General features: G+C 36.5%; 1 protein-coding gene across 2 annotated transcripts in view; it reads left to right on the top strand.

The window, feature by feature from the left end:
* Nucleotides 1-22,375, top strand: part of LOC111151464 (ubiquitin specific peptidase 32) — a 219,688-nt gene that overhangs the window by 139,841 nt on the left and 57,472 nt on the right. For both annotated transcript variants that reach the window (XM_022509471.1, XM_022509470.1), the window contains exons 6-11: nucleotides 2,646-2,777; nucleotides 4,238-4,345; nucleotides 6,541-6,656; nucleotides 7,250-7,312; nucleotides 10,546-10,629; nucleotides 16,949-17,010. In XM_022509471.1, the coding sequence (XP_022365179.1) occupies nucleotides 2,646-2,777; nucleotides 4,238-4,345; nucleotides 6,541-6,656; nucleotides 7,250-7,312; nucleotides 10,546-10,629; nucleotides 16,949-17,010 (565 nt within the window). The remainder of the gene's footprint in view (nucleotides 1-2,645; nucleotides 2,778-4,237; nucleotides 4,346-6,540; nucleotides 6,657-7,249; nucleotides 7,313-10,545; nucleotides 10,630-16,948; nucleotides 17,011-22,375) is intronic.

Genomic DNA, 22,375 nt, shown 5'->3' with positions numbered 1-22,375 from the left:
ATATATATATTAGATAAACTAGTTAAAAAACGTTAAAAAAGAAAAGGTTAAAAGTTTAAAAAATTTAGCAGAAGAAGAGAAAAAAAATTGAAAAAGAAAAAAAATTTTAAATTAACTGCAAAGCTAAAGAATCATGGGGAGAAAGCTATGAGTTCCGTGCTTTGCTTTCTCCTCCTCTGGAATTCCGCTGCTCTCCTTGGTACTGAAACTGCACTCCTTGGTAGGTGAACTTGGTCCTGGCTGGGTTTCTTGTTGATCTTCTGGGGGAGGGGCCTGTTGTAGTGATTCTCAAGCGTCTTTGCCCCCGTCAGAGTTGCACCGCCCTTACCAGGGGCCAGGCTGAGTAATCCGCTCGGGTTTGCTTTTGGGAGCTTTTGTTCCCCGAGCGCTTTCCGTAGAGTTCCGGAGGGCGGGAATGAAGATGGCGGCCTCCCGGTCTCCGGCCCGGAGGAGCCGAGAGCCCGGGGCCCCACTCCTCAGTGTGCCCTCAGAGAACAGCGCCCAATTACTCCCGTCACCCTGCCTCCGGCCACGCTCCGAGCTGACCAACCCTGCGACCGGTTCAAGGTAACCCCGAGTTTAGAGCTCACTCCTCGTTTCTGTCTCTGTGGCCGGCTTCCCCGTTCTAATACCTGTAAGCTCTGCGACACTCAGACACCCCCGATCCTTCTGTGACCCTGCGGGACCTGTGGCCACGCTGACCCTGCGTGGGCTTCACCCCGGTTAAGCCTCTGGAGCGATGTCCCTCAGCGGAACAGACTTTAAAAAGTCCTGATTTTGTGCTCCGTTGCTCCGCCGCTGGCCAGGAGCCGGCCCCTCCCCCCGCGGTCTATCTTCCCGTCGCTTTGGATTCACTTCTCCGCCAGTCCTACCTTGCAGAAAGTGGTTGATTTTCTGTTTCTGGAATTGCTGTTCTTCTTCTCTTCCATCTCCCGTTGGATTTGTAGGTGTTTGCAATCTTTAGATAAGCTATCTAGCTGATCTCCCACTACCTGAAGTAGTCTTAGCCTGCTACTTCTCCGCCATCTTGATTCCTCCCCTCTCAGCTTGACATTTTGAAGGATTTTTTAAGAGCTTTGTTGGGGCGGGTCTGGAGTAGCCTTTATTCTGGAGTTAGTTTTTCCCCTTCTAGTTAAGTGTGACCCTCTGAGTCTGTGAATACTCCCAGTGTTCAGGAAGGTGTCTCTACCTTGGCTGGTCAAAACTTAAGCATATCCAAGTCCAGCCTAAAATGAATTTCACTGTGTTCATACACAGCTTAATATTCTGCTATTCTCCCAAAACTCAACAAGAGTCCTGTGCAGATTGTTGGAGCTCTTTCTTTGTATTACCTCTTTCTTTTCCAGTACTCTGCCCTGCAAATTTCAGCTATCTTAACCTCCCAAAACTATAGTTTCTCTGTTTACCTTAGTGAAATTTCACTGCTTAGGTTCCTCATACCTTACCAATATCTGGAAAGTGACTGTAGGCAAAAAACCATGGCAATGGAAGGCCTCTCACCTGCTTGCTTTCTAAATTTTACTTTAGTTCCTTGGTGGGGGAAGGCATACATAAAATGTAACAATGGCTGGAGCTTACCTGTAATTTTTTATTGTATCTTCTCTTGAATGAGGAGAGAAAGATACTCACATTTTCATGATGCCCCATTACTTATCACATTGTAAATCCTATTCTACCTCATCTGTTGTTTATTGACTTTTATTTATGAAGTCCTTTTCATACTCTTTTTCATTAATAAATATTGACTGTGTAGATAGTTATCCATATCGACAGGATGAGTCAGACATGGGTCCTGCTATTAGGATGATTACAGTGTGGCCAGGAATGAAATATGATAAAAACAGAGAGAGGCACAAATCATAAGAGACTTTAAACTCTAGGGAACAAACTGAAGGTTGCCAGAGGGGAGGTAGGTGGGGAGAATGGGGTCATTAGGTGATGGGCATGAAGGAAGGCCGTTGATGTAATGAGCACTGGGTGTTACATGCAACTGATGAGTCACTGAAGTCTCTCCCTCAGACACTAATACACTATATGTTAACTAACATGAATTAAAAAAAAAAAAAGAATCTTTAAATCCAAGGTAAAGATTGAAAATTATGAAAAATGAGTATGGGTAAAAGTGGTATAGGAAGCCAAAAAGAAATGTCTCCGTTTTTTATTATTTTACATGTTGGATTTAAGCAACCTACTTAATGGGAAATTGTAAATATTTTTTTCTGATTTTGAGGCCACTTTTATATTAATTCAAATTTAATTTTCATGCTGTTTTATTTATTTTTTAAATTTTTTAATTTAGAGTGCAAGCAGGGGTGAGGGAGGGGCCTATGGAGAGGAAGAGAGAATCTTAAGCAGGCTGCGCACCTAGTGGGAAGCCCAACTCCGGGTTAGATCTCATGACCCTGAGATCATGACATGAACTGAAATGAAGAGCCAGACACTTAACCATGTGAGCCACCTAGGCACCCCAATTTTCATGCCATTTTAGATATAATGTATTTGTCTTTCAGAGTTTTGTTTAGGCAATTATTATTTTTAACAATTGGGAAATTAAAATACATCCTTGGAAGTTACATGATCAGGATAAACTAACTGCCTAGAATAGAGGTCTGAGGTTTTATAATCTTACTTGTTTTGACTCTCAGTGGAGGAATCAGACATCATTGATCTGGAGAAACGCTACTGGTTGCTAAAAGCTCAATCCCGGACTGGACGGTTTGATTTAGAGACGTTTGGCCCATTGGTTTCACCACCCATTCGTCCATCTCTAAGTGAAGGTAGGAATCATTCTCTTTTCTATAAATGTTCTTTGGTAAACATACCTGAAGCCATCCCTTCTTTCTAATCAATGTATCTTAACTCTAAAAGACCATAATGTTATAAGTTTGCAAGTTTCTTACAAATAGCCTAGTGGAAAAAAAACTAGAAGGGAAATTAAGATTGTAGTCTTGAGCTTCCTATTCTACCTATGTAACCTTGCATAAATCAGGTAAGCTCCAGAATATTCTCAAATATAAAATGAATTTGACTGAGTTAGTCAGTGTATTTCAGTGAAGTATCTCAGCCACTGGTGCAGGTGTTAGGGTGGTGGCCACCACCTGGGTAGAGCTCCAGGTTTCCGCACTTAACCCCACCCCTTCCTCACCTCAAGCGCCTCCCCTTTTTAAGAAGTTTCCACTGCTGTATCCACCCCACTCCATCCCCACCCCCGCACCAAAAAAAGATTAAGAAACTATTCTACTGGACCATCTCTGAGGTCCTTGCTAGCTCTAAACTTAGCTATAACTTTTTTTTTTTTAAATTAGGAATACAGAGAGTAATTGTGGGTGATATCATAAAAATCATATTTGGAATCTGAATATTTGGATTCTGTGTTTGATTCTGACCTTGTTTAATTTTTCTTACTTTTGGCCAATCACTTTGCCCCTCCTGAGCTTTAGTTTTCTACTCTTTAAGGAATTACATTCTTAAAAGGTATAGTCTGTGTTCACCAGGTTCCTAGCATACTTCAGAAGTACTTAGGGAGCCACAGCAGATAGGGCCCTGAGCTTTTCCGCCTACTTCAGCAGTGCAATTGGGATTTTACCTTTTTAGAATTGGATATTGAGAAATCATTTTATTTCAAGACAGAATTTTTCCATTTGTATTTTACAAGAAGGCTAAAAACCACAGGATTACAAATTCCCTTTCTGATTTTACGTATTTGTTTATAAAATATAAACTATGACAAAGAAGACTACAGTACAGAATATCTTTTGTTTGTAATATGGTGTGTTATTTTTCTTTGCTTAATGGGAGCTTTATAGGAGTTTATATAACATGTTATATCTTCATGTATACATTAGCTTTTCTCCTTCATTCTTCCTTTTTCTTCTCAATCTTTCTAAGTAAGGATAATTATAATTTCCAATTTTTTTGGTTTTAATTTTTTACATTGATTTTAATTTTTTACATACTTTTGTCATTTTTAGCTGTTACAACTGATAGAAGATAGAGACAAACAGGCAAATATAACTGAATGCTAAACGACTCTAATGTATTTTCTGCGAGGATCTTAAGTTTTAGTCATACCTGGAGAAAAATACTTCCTGAGACAGTGGGAACTACTGATAAACTTTTTTTTTTTTTTTTTTTAAATTTGGCCAGTTTGTGGGGGTCATGCCTCCTTTCATAAAAATGATATTATTAACAGGAGGCTTGTTGGCTGGGATTTATGTTGTCCTTTCCTATTTCACAGGTTTGTTTAATGCTTTTGATGAAAATCGTGACAATCACATAGATTTTAAGGAGATATCTTGTGGATTATCAGCCTGTTGCAGGGGACCTCTGGCTGAAAGACAAAAATGTAAGTGTGTTAAACATTTAATTTAAGCGATTAAAAAATTGCAAACTGTATATACAGACAAAAAATTAGCATTCATCCGTGTAGCATTATCTGTGTATTAAGGCTTGAATTTTCATCATATTGTCAGATTGGCAAATACCAGTCTCATGTTGAGGTTTTACTGAGGTGAGTCTAAGGATTCAATCTTCTCTTCTTTTTTACTGTGGAATAGTTTGGGATCTTTGTGATTACTAATGGAATTGATTTTCCTGATGAATTTGCAGTTCATGGTAAGTGAACTACATCAGTCACAATATATTTGAGAATGTTAAGCATTTAGAAAATACTTTCTGGTAGTCCATAGAGAATTTTGTGTCTTGCATAATTTAAAGTACAACTCATTTTCTGTCACTTGTATACATTAATATTTTATTAGTAAGATGAAATCTGTGATCAGAACACAATTTTATTAAAGACTAAAATGGTCTTTTTAACCTAGCTAAAATGTTATTGTAGCATAATTTACAAGCATAAGTACATTATGTCATTATATCTTAACCATATTTGAGAAAATGCAGCCGTTTACATTTAATTGGAACCTAATTCTGTTGTATTTAATAGGGTCACCATTTCTGTGTCTTTCTAAAATACAGCTTCACAAGTGTCACCTATTTTGGGTGTGCTATTTGATATTTTTATCTTCTTTAGTAATATTTACTATGCTACCCTCAGTTGATTTAATAGCATAATTATTATGGAGGTATATTGAAATAGATAACTGTTTAATCTTAAAATTCACGATTCTTTCCTGATGATATACCATTACTGCAATCTGGCTTTATACTAGATTATTTGTTCCCATTAAAGTTCTAATATTAAATAAAGATGCTGAAATCTTTGCTTCTCATGTGAGGTTAATTATCACCTTATATTTGTTTTTAATTGCTTTTTTGCTGATGGACTAACAGAAGTTAGAAAACTGTCATGATTTGTTTGGAGTTAATTAGGAAAGTGCTGATGTTTCTTTTCTTTTTTTTAGAGATTTTATTTTATTTTTTTTGTGAAAGAGTATGTACAGGAGTTGGGGAAGGGATAGAGAGAGGGGGAGAAGCCAACTTCTTGCTGAGTAGAGAGAGAAGCAGACTACTTGCTGAGCAGGGCTCAATCCCAGGACCCTGAGATCACAACCTGAGCCAAAGTCAGACACCCAAACTGACTGAGCCACCCAGGCACCCCAGTGCTGATATTTCTAATTCTTAGCATGTTGTATATAAACTTCACTGAAGAGTTGAAATTGTTCTTTGGCAAAAAAATAGAGAGTGCTTTAATTACATTAGGGGGGCAGAGTGGAAGCAGGCCATCTTTATAACACCTTGTTACTGATTCTTTTTTTTTTCCTTTTTTTTTTTTTAATTTAAAATATTTTATTTATTTATTTGACAGAGAGAGGGAGAGATCACAAGTAGTCAGAGAGGCAGACGGGTGGGGGGGGAAGCAGGCTCCCTGCTGAGCAGAGAGCCCCATGCGGGGCTCGATCCCAGGACCCTGAGATCATGACCTGAGCCGAAGGCAGAGGCTTAACCCACTGAGCCACCCAGGCGCCCCTCCTTTTTTAAATTCGAGAGAGAGTGAGTGAGTGGGGGAGAGAGAGAATCTCAAGCAGACTCCCCACTGAGTGTGGAGCCCAACATGGTGCTCAATATCACAACCCTAAAATCATGACCTGAACCAAAACCAAGAGTCGGATGCTTAACTGACTGAGCCACTCAGGTGCCAGGTGCCCCACCTTACTATTCTTAATATAAATGGAATATTTTCAACATTATAAAAATTAACTCTGCAATGATCAGTTTTAAATATTAGAAATTAATTTAAAGGCTTGGATTACCTCCTCAAAACGTGTGAGGTATTGTAATATTTCTTGATAGTAACTTAACCCTTTTTTATTAGTTTGCAAGGAATTTAGCTCTAGATTTGGGTGATGGATGAGACTCTGTAACCAGGTAGTGATTCAGAGAGGGATACATGAAGTATGCAGGAAGTCATATGAGTGCAGAGGACTTTAATCACATACCATAGCCTACTCCAGATGAGAACTTAATCCAGAATATACTTGCTTGAGAAACTAAGTGATTTTACTAGGGCAGCTTCAGTGAAAGGCACTGTACTTCAGAACAGGAAATTAACTTCCCTCCATAAGAGTTTCTTTTCTTTAGTTTGCTTCAAGGTGTTTGATGTTGACCGTGATGGAGTTCTCTCCAGGGTTGAACTGAGAGACATGGTGGTCGCACTTTTAGAGGTGTGGAAGGACAACCGCACGGATGATATCCCGGTAAGTTCTGATTTTAAGCATACTGTTGCATGTAAACTTCCAATAGGAAAATAGAGTGGAGAATTTAAAAAGAGAGAGAAAGAGAAAAGGATTTGTTATTACTTTTGAGTTGTTATGTTGCACTACTACTTAAAATATTCATAGCTGAAGGTACAAAATTGGGAAGAGAATGTACCTTAAAAAATTTAATAAACTGAACTTATTGTGTAAAGTAAGAATAAAACTGCAGAATTCTCTTGATTTTTTTTCAAAGCAGATCTGAGCACCTATTTATTAAGGTAAAAAAATGTACTTGACTGGTAATTACTAGAGAGGAGGGATGTGGGGGAATAGATTAAACAGGTGATGAGGAGTCAAGGAGAGCCCTTGTGGTGATGAGCAGTGGGTGATGTATGGAATTATTGATCCACTATATTGTATACCTGAAACCAATATAACATATATAACACTGTAAAATATAAAATTAATACTTAAAAATTTTTTTAAATTAAAAATTCTTTAAATATTTGACCAAAATACGCTGTACTTTAGCCATTGAATAATAAAAATGATAACTCTTTTCTAATTATTCCTTTGGATTTCTGTTTTTAAAGGAGTTACATACGGATCTATCTGACATTGTAGAAGGCATATTGAATGCACATGACACCACAAAGGTGAGTCTAGCCAGGACTAGAATGAATTATATTCTTTTCTAAAAATACCAGGTACTCTGAATTAGGGTATATAACTTATATACATATTTGAGTCTCTTCTGCATCATCTCCACCAAGTGCTTATTTGGACCTACAGTTATAGTACCTTCAAGTTGTCTCTAAAGATAGTCCATTCCATCTTCTTTCTTTCTTTCTTTCTTTTTTTTTTAAGATTTTATTTATTTATTAGAGAGAGAGAGAGAGTACCAGAGAAAGAGTACAAGGAGGGGTGGGGGAAGGACCAGTGGGACTCGATTCCAGGACCCCAAGATCATGACCTGAGCCACCCAGGTGCCCAGCCAGCCTGTTCCATCTTCAAACAACTCCATTAAGTGTTTAGATATACATTTATATTTTATAAGCTAGGTATTTTATAAAAATTAAATAGACATAACCCTTGTCATACGTGGTTTATAATATTTAATTTTTCACATTTTAAGAAGTTATGGTAGGGCTAACCTTACATTGAGCAAAAGAAGTTACACAAAAAAGAATACTTACTGTGTGATTCCATGTATATGAAACTGAAAAACAGAAGCAAAACTAACAAATGGTGATTGGTATTAGAATAGTGATTTGCGGAATGGGTGGATTAATTGGGAAGAACCACAGGATATCTGGGATGATGGAAATTATTTTTTTTAAGATTTTATTTGTTTATTTGAGAGAGAGGGCACAAGCAGGGGAAGGGGCAAGGGGACAAGCAATCTTCCTGCTGAGCAGGTATCTCAACAATGTGGAGCCCTACCTGGGGCTCGTTCCCAGACCTTGTGATCATGACCTGAGCCAAAGTCAGATGTTTAACCAGCTAAGCCACCAGGTGCCCTGATGGAAATGATTTTTTTTTTTTTTTGAAGATTTTATTTATTTATTTGACAGAGAGAGACCACAAGTAGACGGAGAGGCAGGCAGAGAGAGAGAGAGAGGGAAGCAGGCTCCCCGCTGAGCAGAGAGCCCGATGCGGGACTCCATCCCAGGACCCTGAGATCATGACCTGAGCCGAAGGCAGCGGCTTAACCCACTGAGCCACCCAGGCGCCCTGGAAATGATTTTTTATCTCAGTCTGGGTGATGCATACATTCCTGAATTATTTTTTCCAATAGTATTGGTAAAGATCTCTTCTGAGTTATTTAATGGCACCCAAATTAATCGTGTAATACCAGGAATAAGCATATGCTTTACAAAGAGTAAATTCTTTATTTTTTTTTTTAAGTTGGACAACATTTATTAGTAAGGATATTATTATAGGTTTATTCCTGTGGCTTATATTACTGTAATGTCTTTGTGACCCTGTGTGAAACTGAAAATAATGCACATATGTGAGGCACATTTGAGTTATTTTGAGCCTTTGCATTCAAACATTGACTTGAACAAAGTACCAGATTGGTTGGATATAGTCCATAGTGGTGTTACAGAGGTTTGGGAAAAATAAGTGACATCAGTTTTGGTTTTTTTTTCTTTCTTCAGTCACAGTTACAGAAGGAATCATTATAGTCTTATTAACTGATGCTCAGCAGAAACAAATAATAGAAGTGAGTCTTAACAGGACTTGAGCTTTGTTTGGCAATACAGCCTTCGCCCTCATTTACTTCTCTCTGCCTAAAAACTAAGGTCTCCAATTCTATTTGATATGCATAGAAACCTGGAAAGTTTTCTGTTAGAAAATGCCTCAGGTAGAGGTACAATTTCTAACACCCTTTTTCTGAGTGGTAAATATGTAGGTATTATTACTGTCTGTTTTTAGGTAAGATGTAATTTCTTCTTCTGGCTCTACTGTGAACATTAACAAGAAGATAATTTAGCTGCTCCATCTCCTTGTAGCGATGATAATGAAATGGTAATAGTTTAGAATAAAACTTGGACCTTTCAGCCAAACCTATTAACCATAGTCACCTGAGACATACTATGTCAATAGTAAACTTCTTTTGTACCTTTAGATTTAGTATTAACATACTAAGAGAAGCTGTATTATGAAAACTAATAATTATAATCACAGTACATTAAAATCTTTTTGTATCGTATATGATTGTATAGTGAAGAGAGAACGTGTTAATATCATTAAATAATGAAAGTAAAAAACATTTATTCATCTAGAATTGAACACATGCAGGGAAAAATATTTGGTTATAATTTTGTTGAACAAGAAAAAGAAATATTGCCTCTATATGCATATGTAAGTTTTGTACATGTTGACACCACAAAAATGTTTCTTTACTCAACTTGTAATTTGCTCAATTATTTTGGGGGAAAATTAATATGGTTATTTATTTTTGATACATCAAAAATTTGTTAGCAAGTTCTTAAATGTCTAATTAGTCTGATAATATTGTCAGATATTTCTAAGATGGTCTTCGGAGATGTTGGAATGGGTGTGCCTGGGAGGCTTAGTCAATTGAGTGTCTGCCTTCCTCTCTGGTCATGATCCTGGGGTCCTGGGATTGAGCCCTGCGTTGGACTCCCTGCTCATCAGAGAGTTCTGCTTTTCCCTCTATTGCTGCCCCTCCTTCTGGCTGGTACTCTCTCGGGCTTGAGCTTTCTCTCTCAAATAAATAAATAAAATCTTAAAAAAAAAAAAAAATTGTTAGAGTGAAAGTGCGTAATCCAGAGAGTCTGCTTTTTGCTTTCAAAATTTGTAAATATTTCAGTTTTCCTATACAGAGCCTTTCCATAGACATCTTTCCATAGATAACCCTTGAAGCAGAAGATAATGAGAGTTATTTCCCAGGTCTTACTGGAGGAATGAAGACTGTTGCCAATAAATTGTCCTAATTACCATTGACTGCTTCGACAGAGTTTTGTTGCTTTTAAACTTATCCTAGCTGGTTTAGTTTTCAGATGAACACACAGTGTCCACTTTAAATTTTTGCTTTGCTTTCAGAAAAATTACTGATACAAGTTTAATAAACCAGATTTTATTCAAATGCTATAAAAATGAGGGCATGCTTGGGCGCCTGGATGGCTTAGTCATTTGGGTGTCTGCCTTCCGCTCAGGCGATGATCCCAGAGCCCTGGAATTGTGCCCAGTGTTGAGTCCTGCTGTTGGGCTCCCTGCTCAGAGGGGAGTCTGCTTGTCCTCCCCCCTCTGGTTCTCCTCCCCACTCATGCACCCACTCTCTCCCTCTCTCTCAAATAAATGGAAAAAAAAAAAAGACATTCTTAACATGAGATCTTCTAAAATATTGTTTCTCTTTCAGATGGGCCATCTTACTCTAGAGGACTATCAGATCTGGAGTGTGAAAAATGTTCTTGCCAATGAATTTTTGAATCTGCTTTTCCAGGTATGTTTAAGATAAATGACAGGTACAGAGAGTAGTAGTTCTACATCTGTTTCATTGTGTAGTAGTTATTATAACTCAGCTACAAAACCACATATTATAAAAAGAACTACATTATCCTTTATACAACTGAAAGATTGGTAAGGTAGAGTTTGAGAGCCCTGAGGCATCTCAAAATCATGACATGAGAGACGAGGAAGTAGAATAGAGCTGACTATGTTTATTTATCTTATGACTCATGGTAGGCCAGCATGTTAAATACATAGAATATAATTTAGATTGCAAAAGCCATCATAATTTCCTATTTTTCTTCACTGTTGTCCTTTTTAAAGGCCCTTCCTAACAAGTCAGGCAGTGTGAACAGACAGATGGATCATAAGTAGGCAGCTGTAAAATTTTCAGTGTACACACTCTCTCCAGTTAGGAGATTATCCTGGCTACAAAGCTGTTTCTAAAATTTTTAAAAAGTTCTTTAGAAGAAATAAGAAAGATTGAAGAAGGAAGAGAGAAAAAGTGCAAAGTGCCAAGAATGAACATTAAATTATAAGGCTTGCCAGATTTCAACTATTTTCTTGGTTAGAGTATTTCTCTTGCTCCAATTTAAAAAAAAAGAAATTATGATTTCCCATTTTTTATAATTCTTCATAAATATTTAAGTTGATTTAGTAGTGGTATTTTAGATTCTTATTTTATTTTCCTTTCCTTGTAAAAACAGCCCCGTGAAGTTAAAAAAAAGTTCGGTATTTTTGTATCTGTCATGCTCTTCCATATTAAATAAAGAATAACTCATTTGTTTTGTTTGTTTTGTTTTGGAATAAATGGTAATTGGTCTCTTCCTGATAGCTAATGACTAATTACTATGGATATAAAACATACACAATCTAATAAGCCTATAATATCCATTTGTATCAATCAGTTACTCCACTATCAGTTACAGTTTTCAGGAAGATTTAAGTTGATGGCTTTATAAAGCATAAACATGTATAAAAATTATATAAATCATTATTCTAAACAGAAAAAGCTTCCTTGATAATATCAAAATTGATCAATTATTTTTATCTCATTTAAAATAATATCCTCATTACACTATCTCATAATTATATAAACATTTAGATCACTTAGGCTTATATCTGTGTCATCTTGTAGCTCTCACATAGCATAGCATTTTGATTTTTTCCTATTGCCTTTTCTATTTTCTCATTCCTTTTTTTCCTCCTTCTAATCAGGGACTTGCAGTGGCACTAATTTTCTATAACTAATTTATAAATAAGCATATGCTTGAGATTTGTTTTTGTATGTGTGTGTTTCTAATATTGTATTATAAGAGCTGAAAGATAGTTTCCCATGAATACCTGTCACTGACATTTTAACATTACATTTTACTGTATTCACTTTATTTCACATACAATATGTTTTTAAAACTATATATTCACTTAGTATATGAGTAAGAGACTGTTAGCTAAGTTGTATTTTATGTGTGTCTTAAAATTGGTAGAGTTACTTGGTAAGTCTAGCAATAAAAGCTTGAATTACATTCTTATTTGCCAAGATTCCTCTTAGCTGAGTGTTTTGGGTATTTAAGTGCAACATACATAAGTGTCAATAGAATTAGAAAACCATCCCTATAATAATATCTTTATTTTCAATCTTTTTTGTACACTCAGTGCCCAATATTTTGCAGAGGCAGGATGCTAAATATAACCAGGATCTTGTTTCTTTTGCATTTGTCAAAAATGTCAAGTTTTTAAAAGCGTGGTAAGCAGAAAAAATGCACACCACCTCCAGCACCAGTTATCCATGCCCTAATCCCTGGAACCCACGCACATAATCTTCCATGGCAAAAGGGACTTTGCAGATGTATCAGGTTAAGGACTCTGAGATAGGGAGATTAGCCCAGCAGATGGGCCTTTCTAATAATGAGCCTTTTTTTTTTTTTTTTTTAAGATTTTTTATTTATTTCACACAGAGAGAGAGATCACAAGTAGTCAGAGAGGCAGGCAGAGAGAGAAGGGGAAGCGCCGAGCAGAGAACCCGACGTGGCGCTCCATCTCAGGACCCTGGGATCATGACCCAAGCAGAAGGCAGAGGCTTTAACCCACTGAGCCACCCAGGTGCTCCGCTAATCATCTGTCCTTAAAAGTAGAGAACCTTTTCCAGCTGTGGTCAGAGAGAGGGAGGGAGAGAAAGGAGGAGAAGGAAAGAGATGACCTTGGAAGAAGAGTTAGAGATGCTAGCTTTGAGATAGAGGAAGGGGCTGTGAACAATGTAATGTGGATGAACTCCGGAAGCTGAAAAAGGCAAGGAATATATTCTTTTTTTAACCTCCAGAAAGGAAGGTAGTTCTGCTGACATTTTTTTTTTTTTTTTAAGATTTTATTTATTTATTCATGAGAAACAGAGGGAGGGAAGCAGAGGGAGAACAGGGAGCCTGATGTAGGGCTCCATCCCAGGATCCTGGGATCATGACCTGAACTGAACGCAGACACTTAACCGACTGAGGCATCCAGGTGCCCCAACACCTTGATTTTTAACCTAGTGAGACCCGTGTCTGACTTCTGACCTACTGTAAGATAATAAATTTGTGTTGCTTTAAGATGCTGAATTGGTGATAATTTATTACAGACGCAATAAAAAACCAACACAGAGCGAGATAATCCATATTTATGGATGGTAAGGCTCAACATTTTAAAGATGTCAGGTCCCTTTAAATTAGTTTGTAGGTTTGGTGCACTAGCAATCAAAATCCCAAAAAGTTTAATATTGTCAATGTTTTTATGGAACTTGACAAGCTGTTTCTAAGTACATACAGAAGTGGAAAGGGCCAAAAATAGCCAAGATAATGTAAAGAACAGTGTTAGAGGACTGAAGTTACCGGATATTAGGACTTCTTATAAAACAACGGTATTAAGACAGTGTGATATCTGTGTGAAGGTAGACAAAGACCAGTGAAACAACATTGAGAGTTTTTAAACAGACCTACATGTATATGATCACTTGATTTATAAACAAGAAGACATTGCATTGAACATGGAAAGGGGTAATCTTGGCAGTAAATGGTGTACTGGGTCAGTTGGTATCTCTATGGGGAAAAATGCATCATTATTCCTACCTCATGCCATAGATGAAAATTAATTCCAAGTGAGAACATAAGTCTGATAAGTTTGAAAGGTAAAAATAAAGCATTTAGAAGATAATGTGCAAGAATAGTTTAATGGCTATGAGGTGGCAAAGAGTTTTTTAAAAGGACACAGAGAGCATTAACCACCAAGGAAAAGTTCTTAAGTAGGACTTCAGTAAAATTAAGTGGTTTTTTGTTTTGTTTTGTTTTGTTTTTGTTTTTTAATTGGGAGATACCATTAAGAAAATGAAAAGATAAGCTATGCAGTGGGAGAAGTTGTTTGTGATACCTGTATCCAGGAAGACATGTGACTAGGGCATACAGAGAATAAAAATGAGAAAAAGGTAAAACTTCAGTATAAAAAATGTGTAAAGAAAACTTGAAGAGATGCTTCACCAGAGAGAATATCCAGGGGCGCCTGGGTGGCTCAGTCGTTAAACGTCTACCTTCAGCTCAGGTCATGATCCCAGGGTCCTGGGATCGAGCCCCACCTCAAGCTCCCTGCTCAGTGGGGAACCTGCTTCTCCCTCTCCCACTCCCCCTGCTTGTGTTCCCTCTCTCGCTGTGTCTCTCTCTGTCAAATAAATAATTAAAAATCTTTTTTAAAAAAAGAAAATATCCAATAGTTAATGAATGTTATGAAAAGGGGCTCCTTAGTCATCATAGAAATACTATTAAAACCACATATGAAATACTAGTAGACATGCCCCCAAGAATGGTTAGTTTTTAAGTGATAAGAAGTATTGGTGAGGATAACAAAAACCTGAAACTCCTGTACATTGTCAGTAGGAATACAAATTACTACAAATACTTTGGAAATTGGGGCTCCTGGGTGGCTCAGTCAGTTAAATGTATGCCTTCAGCTCAGGTCATGATCCTGGGGCCCTGGGATCGAGCCCCGTGTCGGGCTCCCTGCTTAGGGGGGAGCCTGCTTCTCCGTCTGCCTCCCACTCCCCCTGCTTGTGTTCCCTCACACTCTCTCTGACAAATAAATAAATAAAATCTTTTAAAAAACCAAACAAATACTTAGGAAGTTGCTTGGCAGTATTTACAAAGTTGAACATACGCTTCCCCCGTGACTCATAAAGTCTACTCTGTATGTAAACCCTAGAAATGTGTATATCTGAGCATCAAAAGACATACAAATAAGTTCTTATAACTTGTTATAGCCCAAAACAGAAAATGACCTAAATATTTATCAATAGTAAACACAAACAATAAGCAAAGTGTGACATGTGCATAGAGTAGTATATTATAACGCAATGAAAATAAGTATAATGGCGCCACACACAAAAACTTGGATGAATCTTATATCTAATCTTGAGTTGAAAATATTAGACCAAAAAAAAAAAAAAAAGAAAAAAAGAAAATACTAGACCAAAAAATTCAAAGGCAGACAAAACCTATTCTATGGTGACAGAATTCAGGATCATGGATATATCAGAGGGGTTCAGTGATGTGGGAAGGAACCCAAAGTGGGACTTTGGGTGAGATAGCAGTGTTCTGTTTCTTGACTAGGTAAAGATTTCTTAGATGTTACTTTGTGAAAAGTAATTGAACTATACACTTAAGATTTGTTCACTTGTAAGCATGAATACTGTATTTCCATTTTCTATAAGTTCGCTTAGAACACCCGAGCACCTTCGTGACTCAGTCAGTTAAGCGTCCGACTCTTGATTTGGCTCAGGTCATGGTCTCAGGGTAGTCAGATTAAGCTCTGCATCAGGCTCAGTGGGGAGTCTGCTTGAGAAACCTCTCCTGCTACCTCCCCCACCCCCAGGCTCCTGCTCTTTCTCTCAAATAAATCTTAGAAAAGAAAAATTGGTGGGGCGCCTGGGTGGCTCAGTGGGTTAAAGCCTCTGCCTTCGGCTCAGGTCATGATCTCAGGATCCTGGGATCGAGCCCCACATCAGGATCTCTGCTCAGCAGGGAACCTGCTTCTCCCTCTCTCTCTGTCTCTCTACCTGCTTCTGATCTCTCTCTGTATCAAATAAATAAGTGAAATCTTTAAAAAAGAAAAAGAAAAATTGGTTTCAGAAGCTTAAGTATTTGTCAGTATGAGAATGGATGAAACAAACAGTGGTATGTTCGAAGAGTGAAATACTACTCAGCAGTAAAAATGAACAGCTGCTACATAGATGAGTCTCAAAAACCCAATTTGTGGATTTTGTTGTTATGTAAATGTTACCTCAAAAGGTAAACAAAACTGTGAATAGATATTGAACTTTCTGGTTAATGTTAGCCAAGCTGATGTATTTATAAAAAGTTGTAATGGGGCACCTGGGTGGCTCAGTGGGTTAAGGCCTCTGCCTTCAGCTCAGGTCATGATCCCAGAGTTCTGGGATCGAGCCCCCCCCACATCAGGCTCTTTGCTCGGCAGGGAGCCTGCTTCCCTCTCTCTCTCTGCCTGTCTCTCTGCCTACTTGTGATCTCTGTCTGTCAAATAAATAAAATAAAAAAAATATATTAAAAAGTTGTACTAATGTCTATAATTTACTTTGAAATGCATCCAAAATTAAGATGGATTGCTGGGTGAATTAAGGGATAGATAGATGCAAGTATAATAAAATGTTGATGTCAAATCTAGTTAATGGATATGTTGTTTTCAGTATAAAATTCTTTAAAGTTTTCTGTATTTTTGAAATTTTTCATGAGAAAATGTTGGAAAAAATTATATCTTTTGTGATGATACTTAAAGAAGGCAAATAAATTGAGGATGAAATGAGCCTTAAAAAGCATATTTAGCATTAGTGGCAATAATTTCTCTCTTTGAACTGTTTAAACTAAAATGCCACCCATATCTTCTCCCTCCTGTATTCTCTTCATCCCCCTCACCTTTCTCGTCATGTGCCATGATGTGCTCTTCAGATTTCAGGAATGAAAATAATATTTTCTGCATGGTTCTTTTCGTTATTCTTTGTCTCTCTCCCTCTCTCCCTCCCTCCCTCTCCTGTCTCATACAGAGATTTGGAAATTGGCCTCTACTGAAACAGTTTGTTTAAAAACAAAACAAAACAAAAAAAACAACAGCTAAAGTTTAAAGCTCAGAGTTGCCCAAGTGAATCATTGATAATTCATCATTTGAAAGCTATGGCTAATTCAGATTCCCATCTACAAAGTGGAACTCATGCAGAGAATGTGAGATTACACAGTCCAGTCATTGCCATCAGTCAGTGAAGTTTGATTTACCACTTTTTTCTCTAGGTATGTCACATAGTTCTGGGGCTAAGACCAGCTACTCCAGAAGAAGAAGGACAAATTATTAGGTAAGTTTGTAGTGTATTTTTCATTACATAGTTGAAATTTTTGACACCTGAAATATATTGTTAATACATAACAGCGTGTCCCCCTTTAATACAGTCATTACAGTGACATCTTATTTCTCCTGATTAATTTCATACTGAAATATTTTTGTTAAAGTAATTTCCTAACCAAGGGATTGAATTAATTTAGAAATCAGATTCTCTTTAACATTAAAATTGCATTGAGTACTGAATTTAATTTTTTGAAATAAGACATGAGAAAGGTAGCAAATTGTCCTTACTACAGAGTAATTCTTGTTTATTGTGTAAAGATTATAAAGTAGAGCTAAACAAAAAGAAGCAAAAAAATACCCATCATCTCTGTATTTAAGGTAATTGCTGTTGGCATTTTTTTTCGGCTTTATTGAGGTATCATTGACATCTGAAATTTTAAGTTATTTAAAGTGTGCAGTGCGATTTGATATGTGTATGCATTGTGAAAGGATTTCCTTCATTGAATTAACACATCCATCACTAGTGCCTCACATACTTTTGTGTGTGTGCCAGAACATTTAAGTTGTACTCTCAGTTATACATTATAGTGTTATCAGCTCTGATCATGTTATACGTTACATCTGCAGACTTGATTCATCATATCGTAAAATTTTTTACACTTTTATCACCCTTTCTCTGTTCCACCAACTCCCAGCAACTGCTTTTCTACTTTTTGTTTCTGAATTTGACTTTTTTTTTTTTTTTTTTTTTTTTTTAAGATTCTACATACAAGTGCTATCCTTGCAATATTTGTCTGTCTTTGGCTTATTTCACTTAGTATAATGCCTTCCATTCTCATCCATGTTGCTGCAAATGACAGGATTTCCTTCTTAAGACTAGGTAATAGTCCATTGTATATACATACCACATTTTGTTTATCCATTCATTCATTGTTGGACACTTAGGTTGTTTTCATACCTTGACTTTCGTGAATAATGCTGCAAAGAATATGGAAGTAAAGCTATCATCTTCAAGAAAATCATTTTGTTTCCTTTGGTTATATACCCAGAAGTGGGATTGCTGGGTTATATGGTAGTTCTTTTTTTAATCTCACATGAAACATGCTTTTTATAGTAGCTGTTCGAGTTTATTCCAGTCCCATCAGCAGTGTACAAGGATTCTTTTCTCTATATATCTCTGCCAGTGTATATTATCTCTTGTCTTTTTGATAATAACCATCCTGACAGGTGTGAAGTGGTACCTCGTTGTGGTTTTGATTTGTATTTCTCTGGTGATTAGTGATGTTAAATATCTTTTCATGTAGGTGTTAGCCATTAGTATGTCTTTTTTTAGAAAAATGTTCAGGTTCTTGGTTATTTTTAACTGGTGATTGTTATTATTTTTTTGCTATTAAGTGATATGAACTTCCTATATATATTTTTTGGATATAATTCTTTATCAGAGCTGTGGTTTGCAAATATTTCCTCCCATTCCATAGATTGACTTTTCATTTGTTGATGGTTGCACTGTTGACACTTTTATATTCATATACCTACGTGTATATGCCATTGATGGAATTTATAATTTTTTTAATGAGAATCCTTCAAAATATTGTTTTATTTTTGGCTTCCATTTTCACTGCAGATCATAACAGATGATACTTTTACATATCAATAAAGCCCCTTATAATTTAAATGACTAGCTGGTAGGCCTTATTCATCCCCTATTTTTAATCTCTATTTTTCTTCAGTATAATTTAGTAATAAAGGCTGTATGCCTTTGGTTAGGTATGTATTTAGGTAAACTTACTTGAGGTGAAATATCTTGGTTAATAGGCCTGCATGTTTTTACGGTTGTAATTCAGTTTTTTATCCTGTTCTTTTTTTTTTTTTTTTTTTAAACATATAGTGTATTATTTGCCCCAGGGGTACAGACCTGTGAATCATCAGGCTTATACATTTCATAGCACATACCCTCCCCAATTGTGATTCAATTTTTAATAAATCAAGTATCCTTCATTGCTTGAGTGTTACCATTATACTATACATTTGAGTAGAAAGTTTCAGAAACAGAACTGAATCTCTACTAAACTTCGCTTTTATTTATTTATTTATTTATTTTTAAAGATTTTATTTATTTATTTGACAGACAGAGATGACAGGTAGGCAGAGAGGCAGGCAGAGAAGCAGGCTCCCTGCCGAGCAGAGAGCCCGATGCGGGGCTTGATCCCAGGACCCTGAGATCATGAGCTGGGCTGAAGGCAGAGGCTTTAACCCACTGAGCCACCCAGGTGTAAACTTCGCTTTTAAAAGTAATAAATTCAATACATAGTTTATCACTTATTCTTAAAAGTAGTGTGTATACAAATTTTTCAGTAGTTTTATCTGGTGTGAGACTGCTTGGTAAAAGAGTTTACTGAAATAGAGTTGTTTGGAATACCTGAAAACAGGATTATGTGAAGAATACCAGTTGATGTTCAGATGAATTGAAGTAGCAAAATATATTTTCCAACTTTTTATAAGGATTCTTTTTTAAAATGGTCCTTTCTTTTAAAGAACGTTAAGCAAAATCCGTTTTTTAAAATGTTGTTTTCATAAAAACACTAGTCTCATGTTGTGTTTTTAATTTTCATGCTCAGAAGATTCATTCTTGTTTATGGTATTCATATGTTGACAATGTTGTCTTGATTTTTGTCTGATTTTTAGCTATCATAAAATAAAATTTTAAAATACATTTAAGTGTACAAGTGAGATACTGCAGAGAAATACTGAAAGGCTTTTACGTAGCTGCAGTAGCTTTTTTTTCCTTAACTATTGCAATCTAATTTAATCACATACTAATACCTTCTGAAGTCAGCATGACTTACCATACATACTAAGAATGCTATCGAGATAAGCACCAGGTGATGTATGGAATTGTTGAATCACTATATTGTACACCTGGAACTTGATATAACTCTGTATGGTAACTAACTGGAATTAAAATAAAAACTTAAAAAAGAAAGAAAAGAAATGTTGATTTAAAAAAAAGAACGAGGGACGCCTGAGTGGCTCTGTCCATCAAGGATCTGCCTTTGGCTCAGGTCATGATCCCAGGGTCCTCAAATCAAGTCCCGCATTGGTCTCCTTGCTTGGCAGGTGGCCTGCTTCTTCCTCTGCCTGCCATTCCCCCTGCTTGTGTTCTTTCTCTCCCATGTGCTCTCTCTCTGACATAAATAAAAATCTTTACCAAAAAAAATTTTTTTAAAGGAATGCTATATAGCACAGTATATATATTTCTTGGCTTAATTATTTTGCAAATGCTCATAGCATCCCTATTTAAAAATAAAATGTTGGTATAATCTCATTTTTTGTTTTTTTTTTAATCTCATGTTTTTATAGAACTTTATACTACTTGCATTATTTCATCTGTTCCTTAGAATATAACTGCATTAAATTAGTGTCACCATCCCATTTTATAAAAGAGGAAACTGAGATTCACAAAGGTTGAGGAACTTACCAAAAATTGGATGGAAGTGGCAGAATCAAGTCTAGAATCTTTTTCATTGAAAACACAAGTGGTCTGTGTTCTGTAATCTTTATTTTTCAAAAAATCTGAATCTTAAATTCTAGATTCCAAATTGGTTAATTTCATTTGTGACTTTTTGAATTTTGTTTTATTTTACCTCCATTTTCACTGTTAAAAATTCATCTGAATTTTTAGGATGATTTTTTAAAGATGAATCAGGTTGGTATACAAGTAGTGAGGTGAAAGAAATATTTGTAACTTAAAGAGTCAGTAATTTGTTGCAAAATTAGTGTCATGATTTCTGCAGTGGCTGAGTGAAGATCTCAGCATATCTCCTCCCGAAAAGCAACTAGACAAAATATAACACTGTATAAAATTGTCAGCCAACTATTTTAGGACTCTGGAAACTGAGCAAAGGTATTTAACAAGTTGGGAAGCATTTATTCAAGAAAAACTACTAAACCTTGGTAAGAAAAATGGGAATCCATAGTAATTTTACCTAGGGCTGGTCCCATTCCCTCCTACATGATAGTTTTACCAAGGCATGTGTGACAGGGCTGACTTGATTTGGATTAGAGCAGGGATGAATGCCCGCCTAAGAGAATTGTAGCAAACAAACAAAAAAATAGTGATCATGGTGGCAAATAGTCAAGGAACATCATTAGCTTGGGTTTGAGATACTGGTTAAGGAAAGCAACAAACTGAGAGACCAGTCAGAATTTTAACAAAGAGATCCAGAGAACAAGACAACCAGAGTGTGTATTGATAAACAATAAACTTCCCCATGTCCCAGATGATCTGTAGGGCTGCTCATATATCCAAGGCTGTGTGCAAGCTCAGCAGAAACCAAGGAGGGTCTTAGCTATCTATTCATTCCTGATGGAATGTAGGGCCTAGCTCATGCAGAAAATAAAAACCAAGAAAGGTTTGTAACCTGCCTGAACTTTGCATCATTTCCCAAACTGAACTGATACATCAAGAAAAAGGTGCAAATGTCACTGGCTCAAGATGTTTCAGCACAGCACCTCACCAGTTATTGGCCGACCAGTAAGTATTGCTCTCCCCAAGGAAACCAAACTTAAATGTAAGAAATACTAATGAAGAAAATGGAACAACCTCACACTGCAGGGGAAGGAGACTCTATAGAGTTAGTCCAGGATGTCACAAGGCAAAACACACAGGCAGGGTCAGAATCCAGAGTTGGTGAAATATATTATCAAATATGTCCAATTCTTAGGAATGGAAGATGATGAAACACGCAACAAAATAGGAAAAATGTGACCCGTGGTGGTGGTGGTGGGGACACTAGTTAATAGAGGTAGCCCCAAATGGTTGATTTAGGACACAGAAAGGACACAAAAGACTTTGAAGCAGTATTATAAATGTTTTCACTGCTAAAGGAAGCTTTGTTTAAAGAATTAAAGGAAGTTATAATGACAATAACTAACCAAATATAAAATATCAATGGAGATAGAAATTTTTTTAAGTGAACTAAATGGAAATTCTGGAGTTGAAAATTAGAGTAAACGAAAATTCACCACAGTGACTCAGCAACAGATTGGAGCCACAGAGAAATAACAGCAAAATAGAATAGAGTTAAATAGACTTTTCCAATATGAAGAACAGAAAAAATAAATAAAAATGAATGGAACCCGAGATATGTGGAAGTCCCAAAAGGAGGAGAAAAAGGTACAGAAAAAGATATTTGATAACATGATGGCCAAACCTCCTAAAATTGCTTTAAATTGTTAATCCAAGAAGCTTAATGAACTGCAGAGAGGTTAAAAACAGAGATCTACATCTAAACATACCACAAACTGTTCAAAGCTGCAAAGAGAAGATCCTAAAAGTTGGAAGAGGAAAATGACTCCTTCTTGTAGAAGGCAAC

The sequence above is a fragment of the Enhydra lutris genome, unplaced genomic scaffold (assembly GCF_002288905.1).
Source record: "Enhydra lutris kenyoni isolate GAN:26980312 unplaced genomic scaffold, ASM228890v2 scaffoldscaffold26, whole genome shotgun sequence".
Taxonomy (NCBI): domain Eukaryota; kingdom Metazoa; phylum Chordata; class Mammalia; order Carnivora; family Mustelidae; genus Enhydra; species Enhydra lutris.
This window is presented reverse-complemented; position numbering and strand designations above follow the sequence as displayed.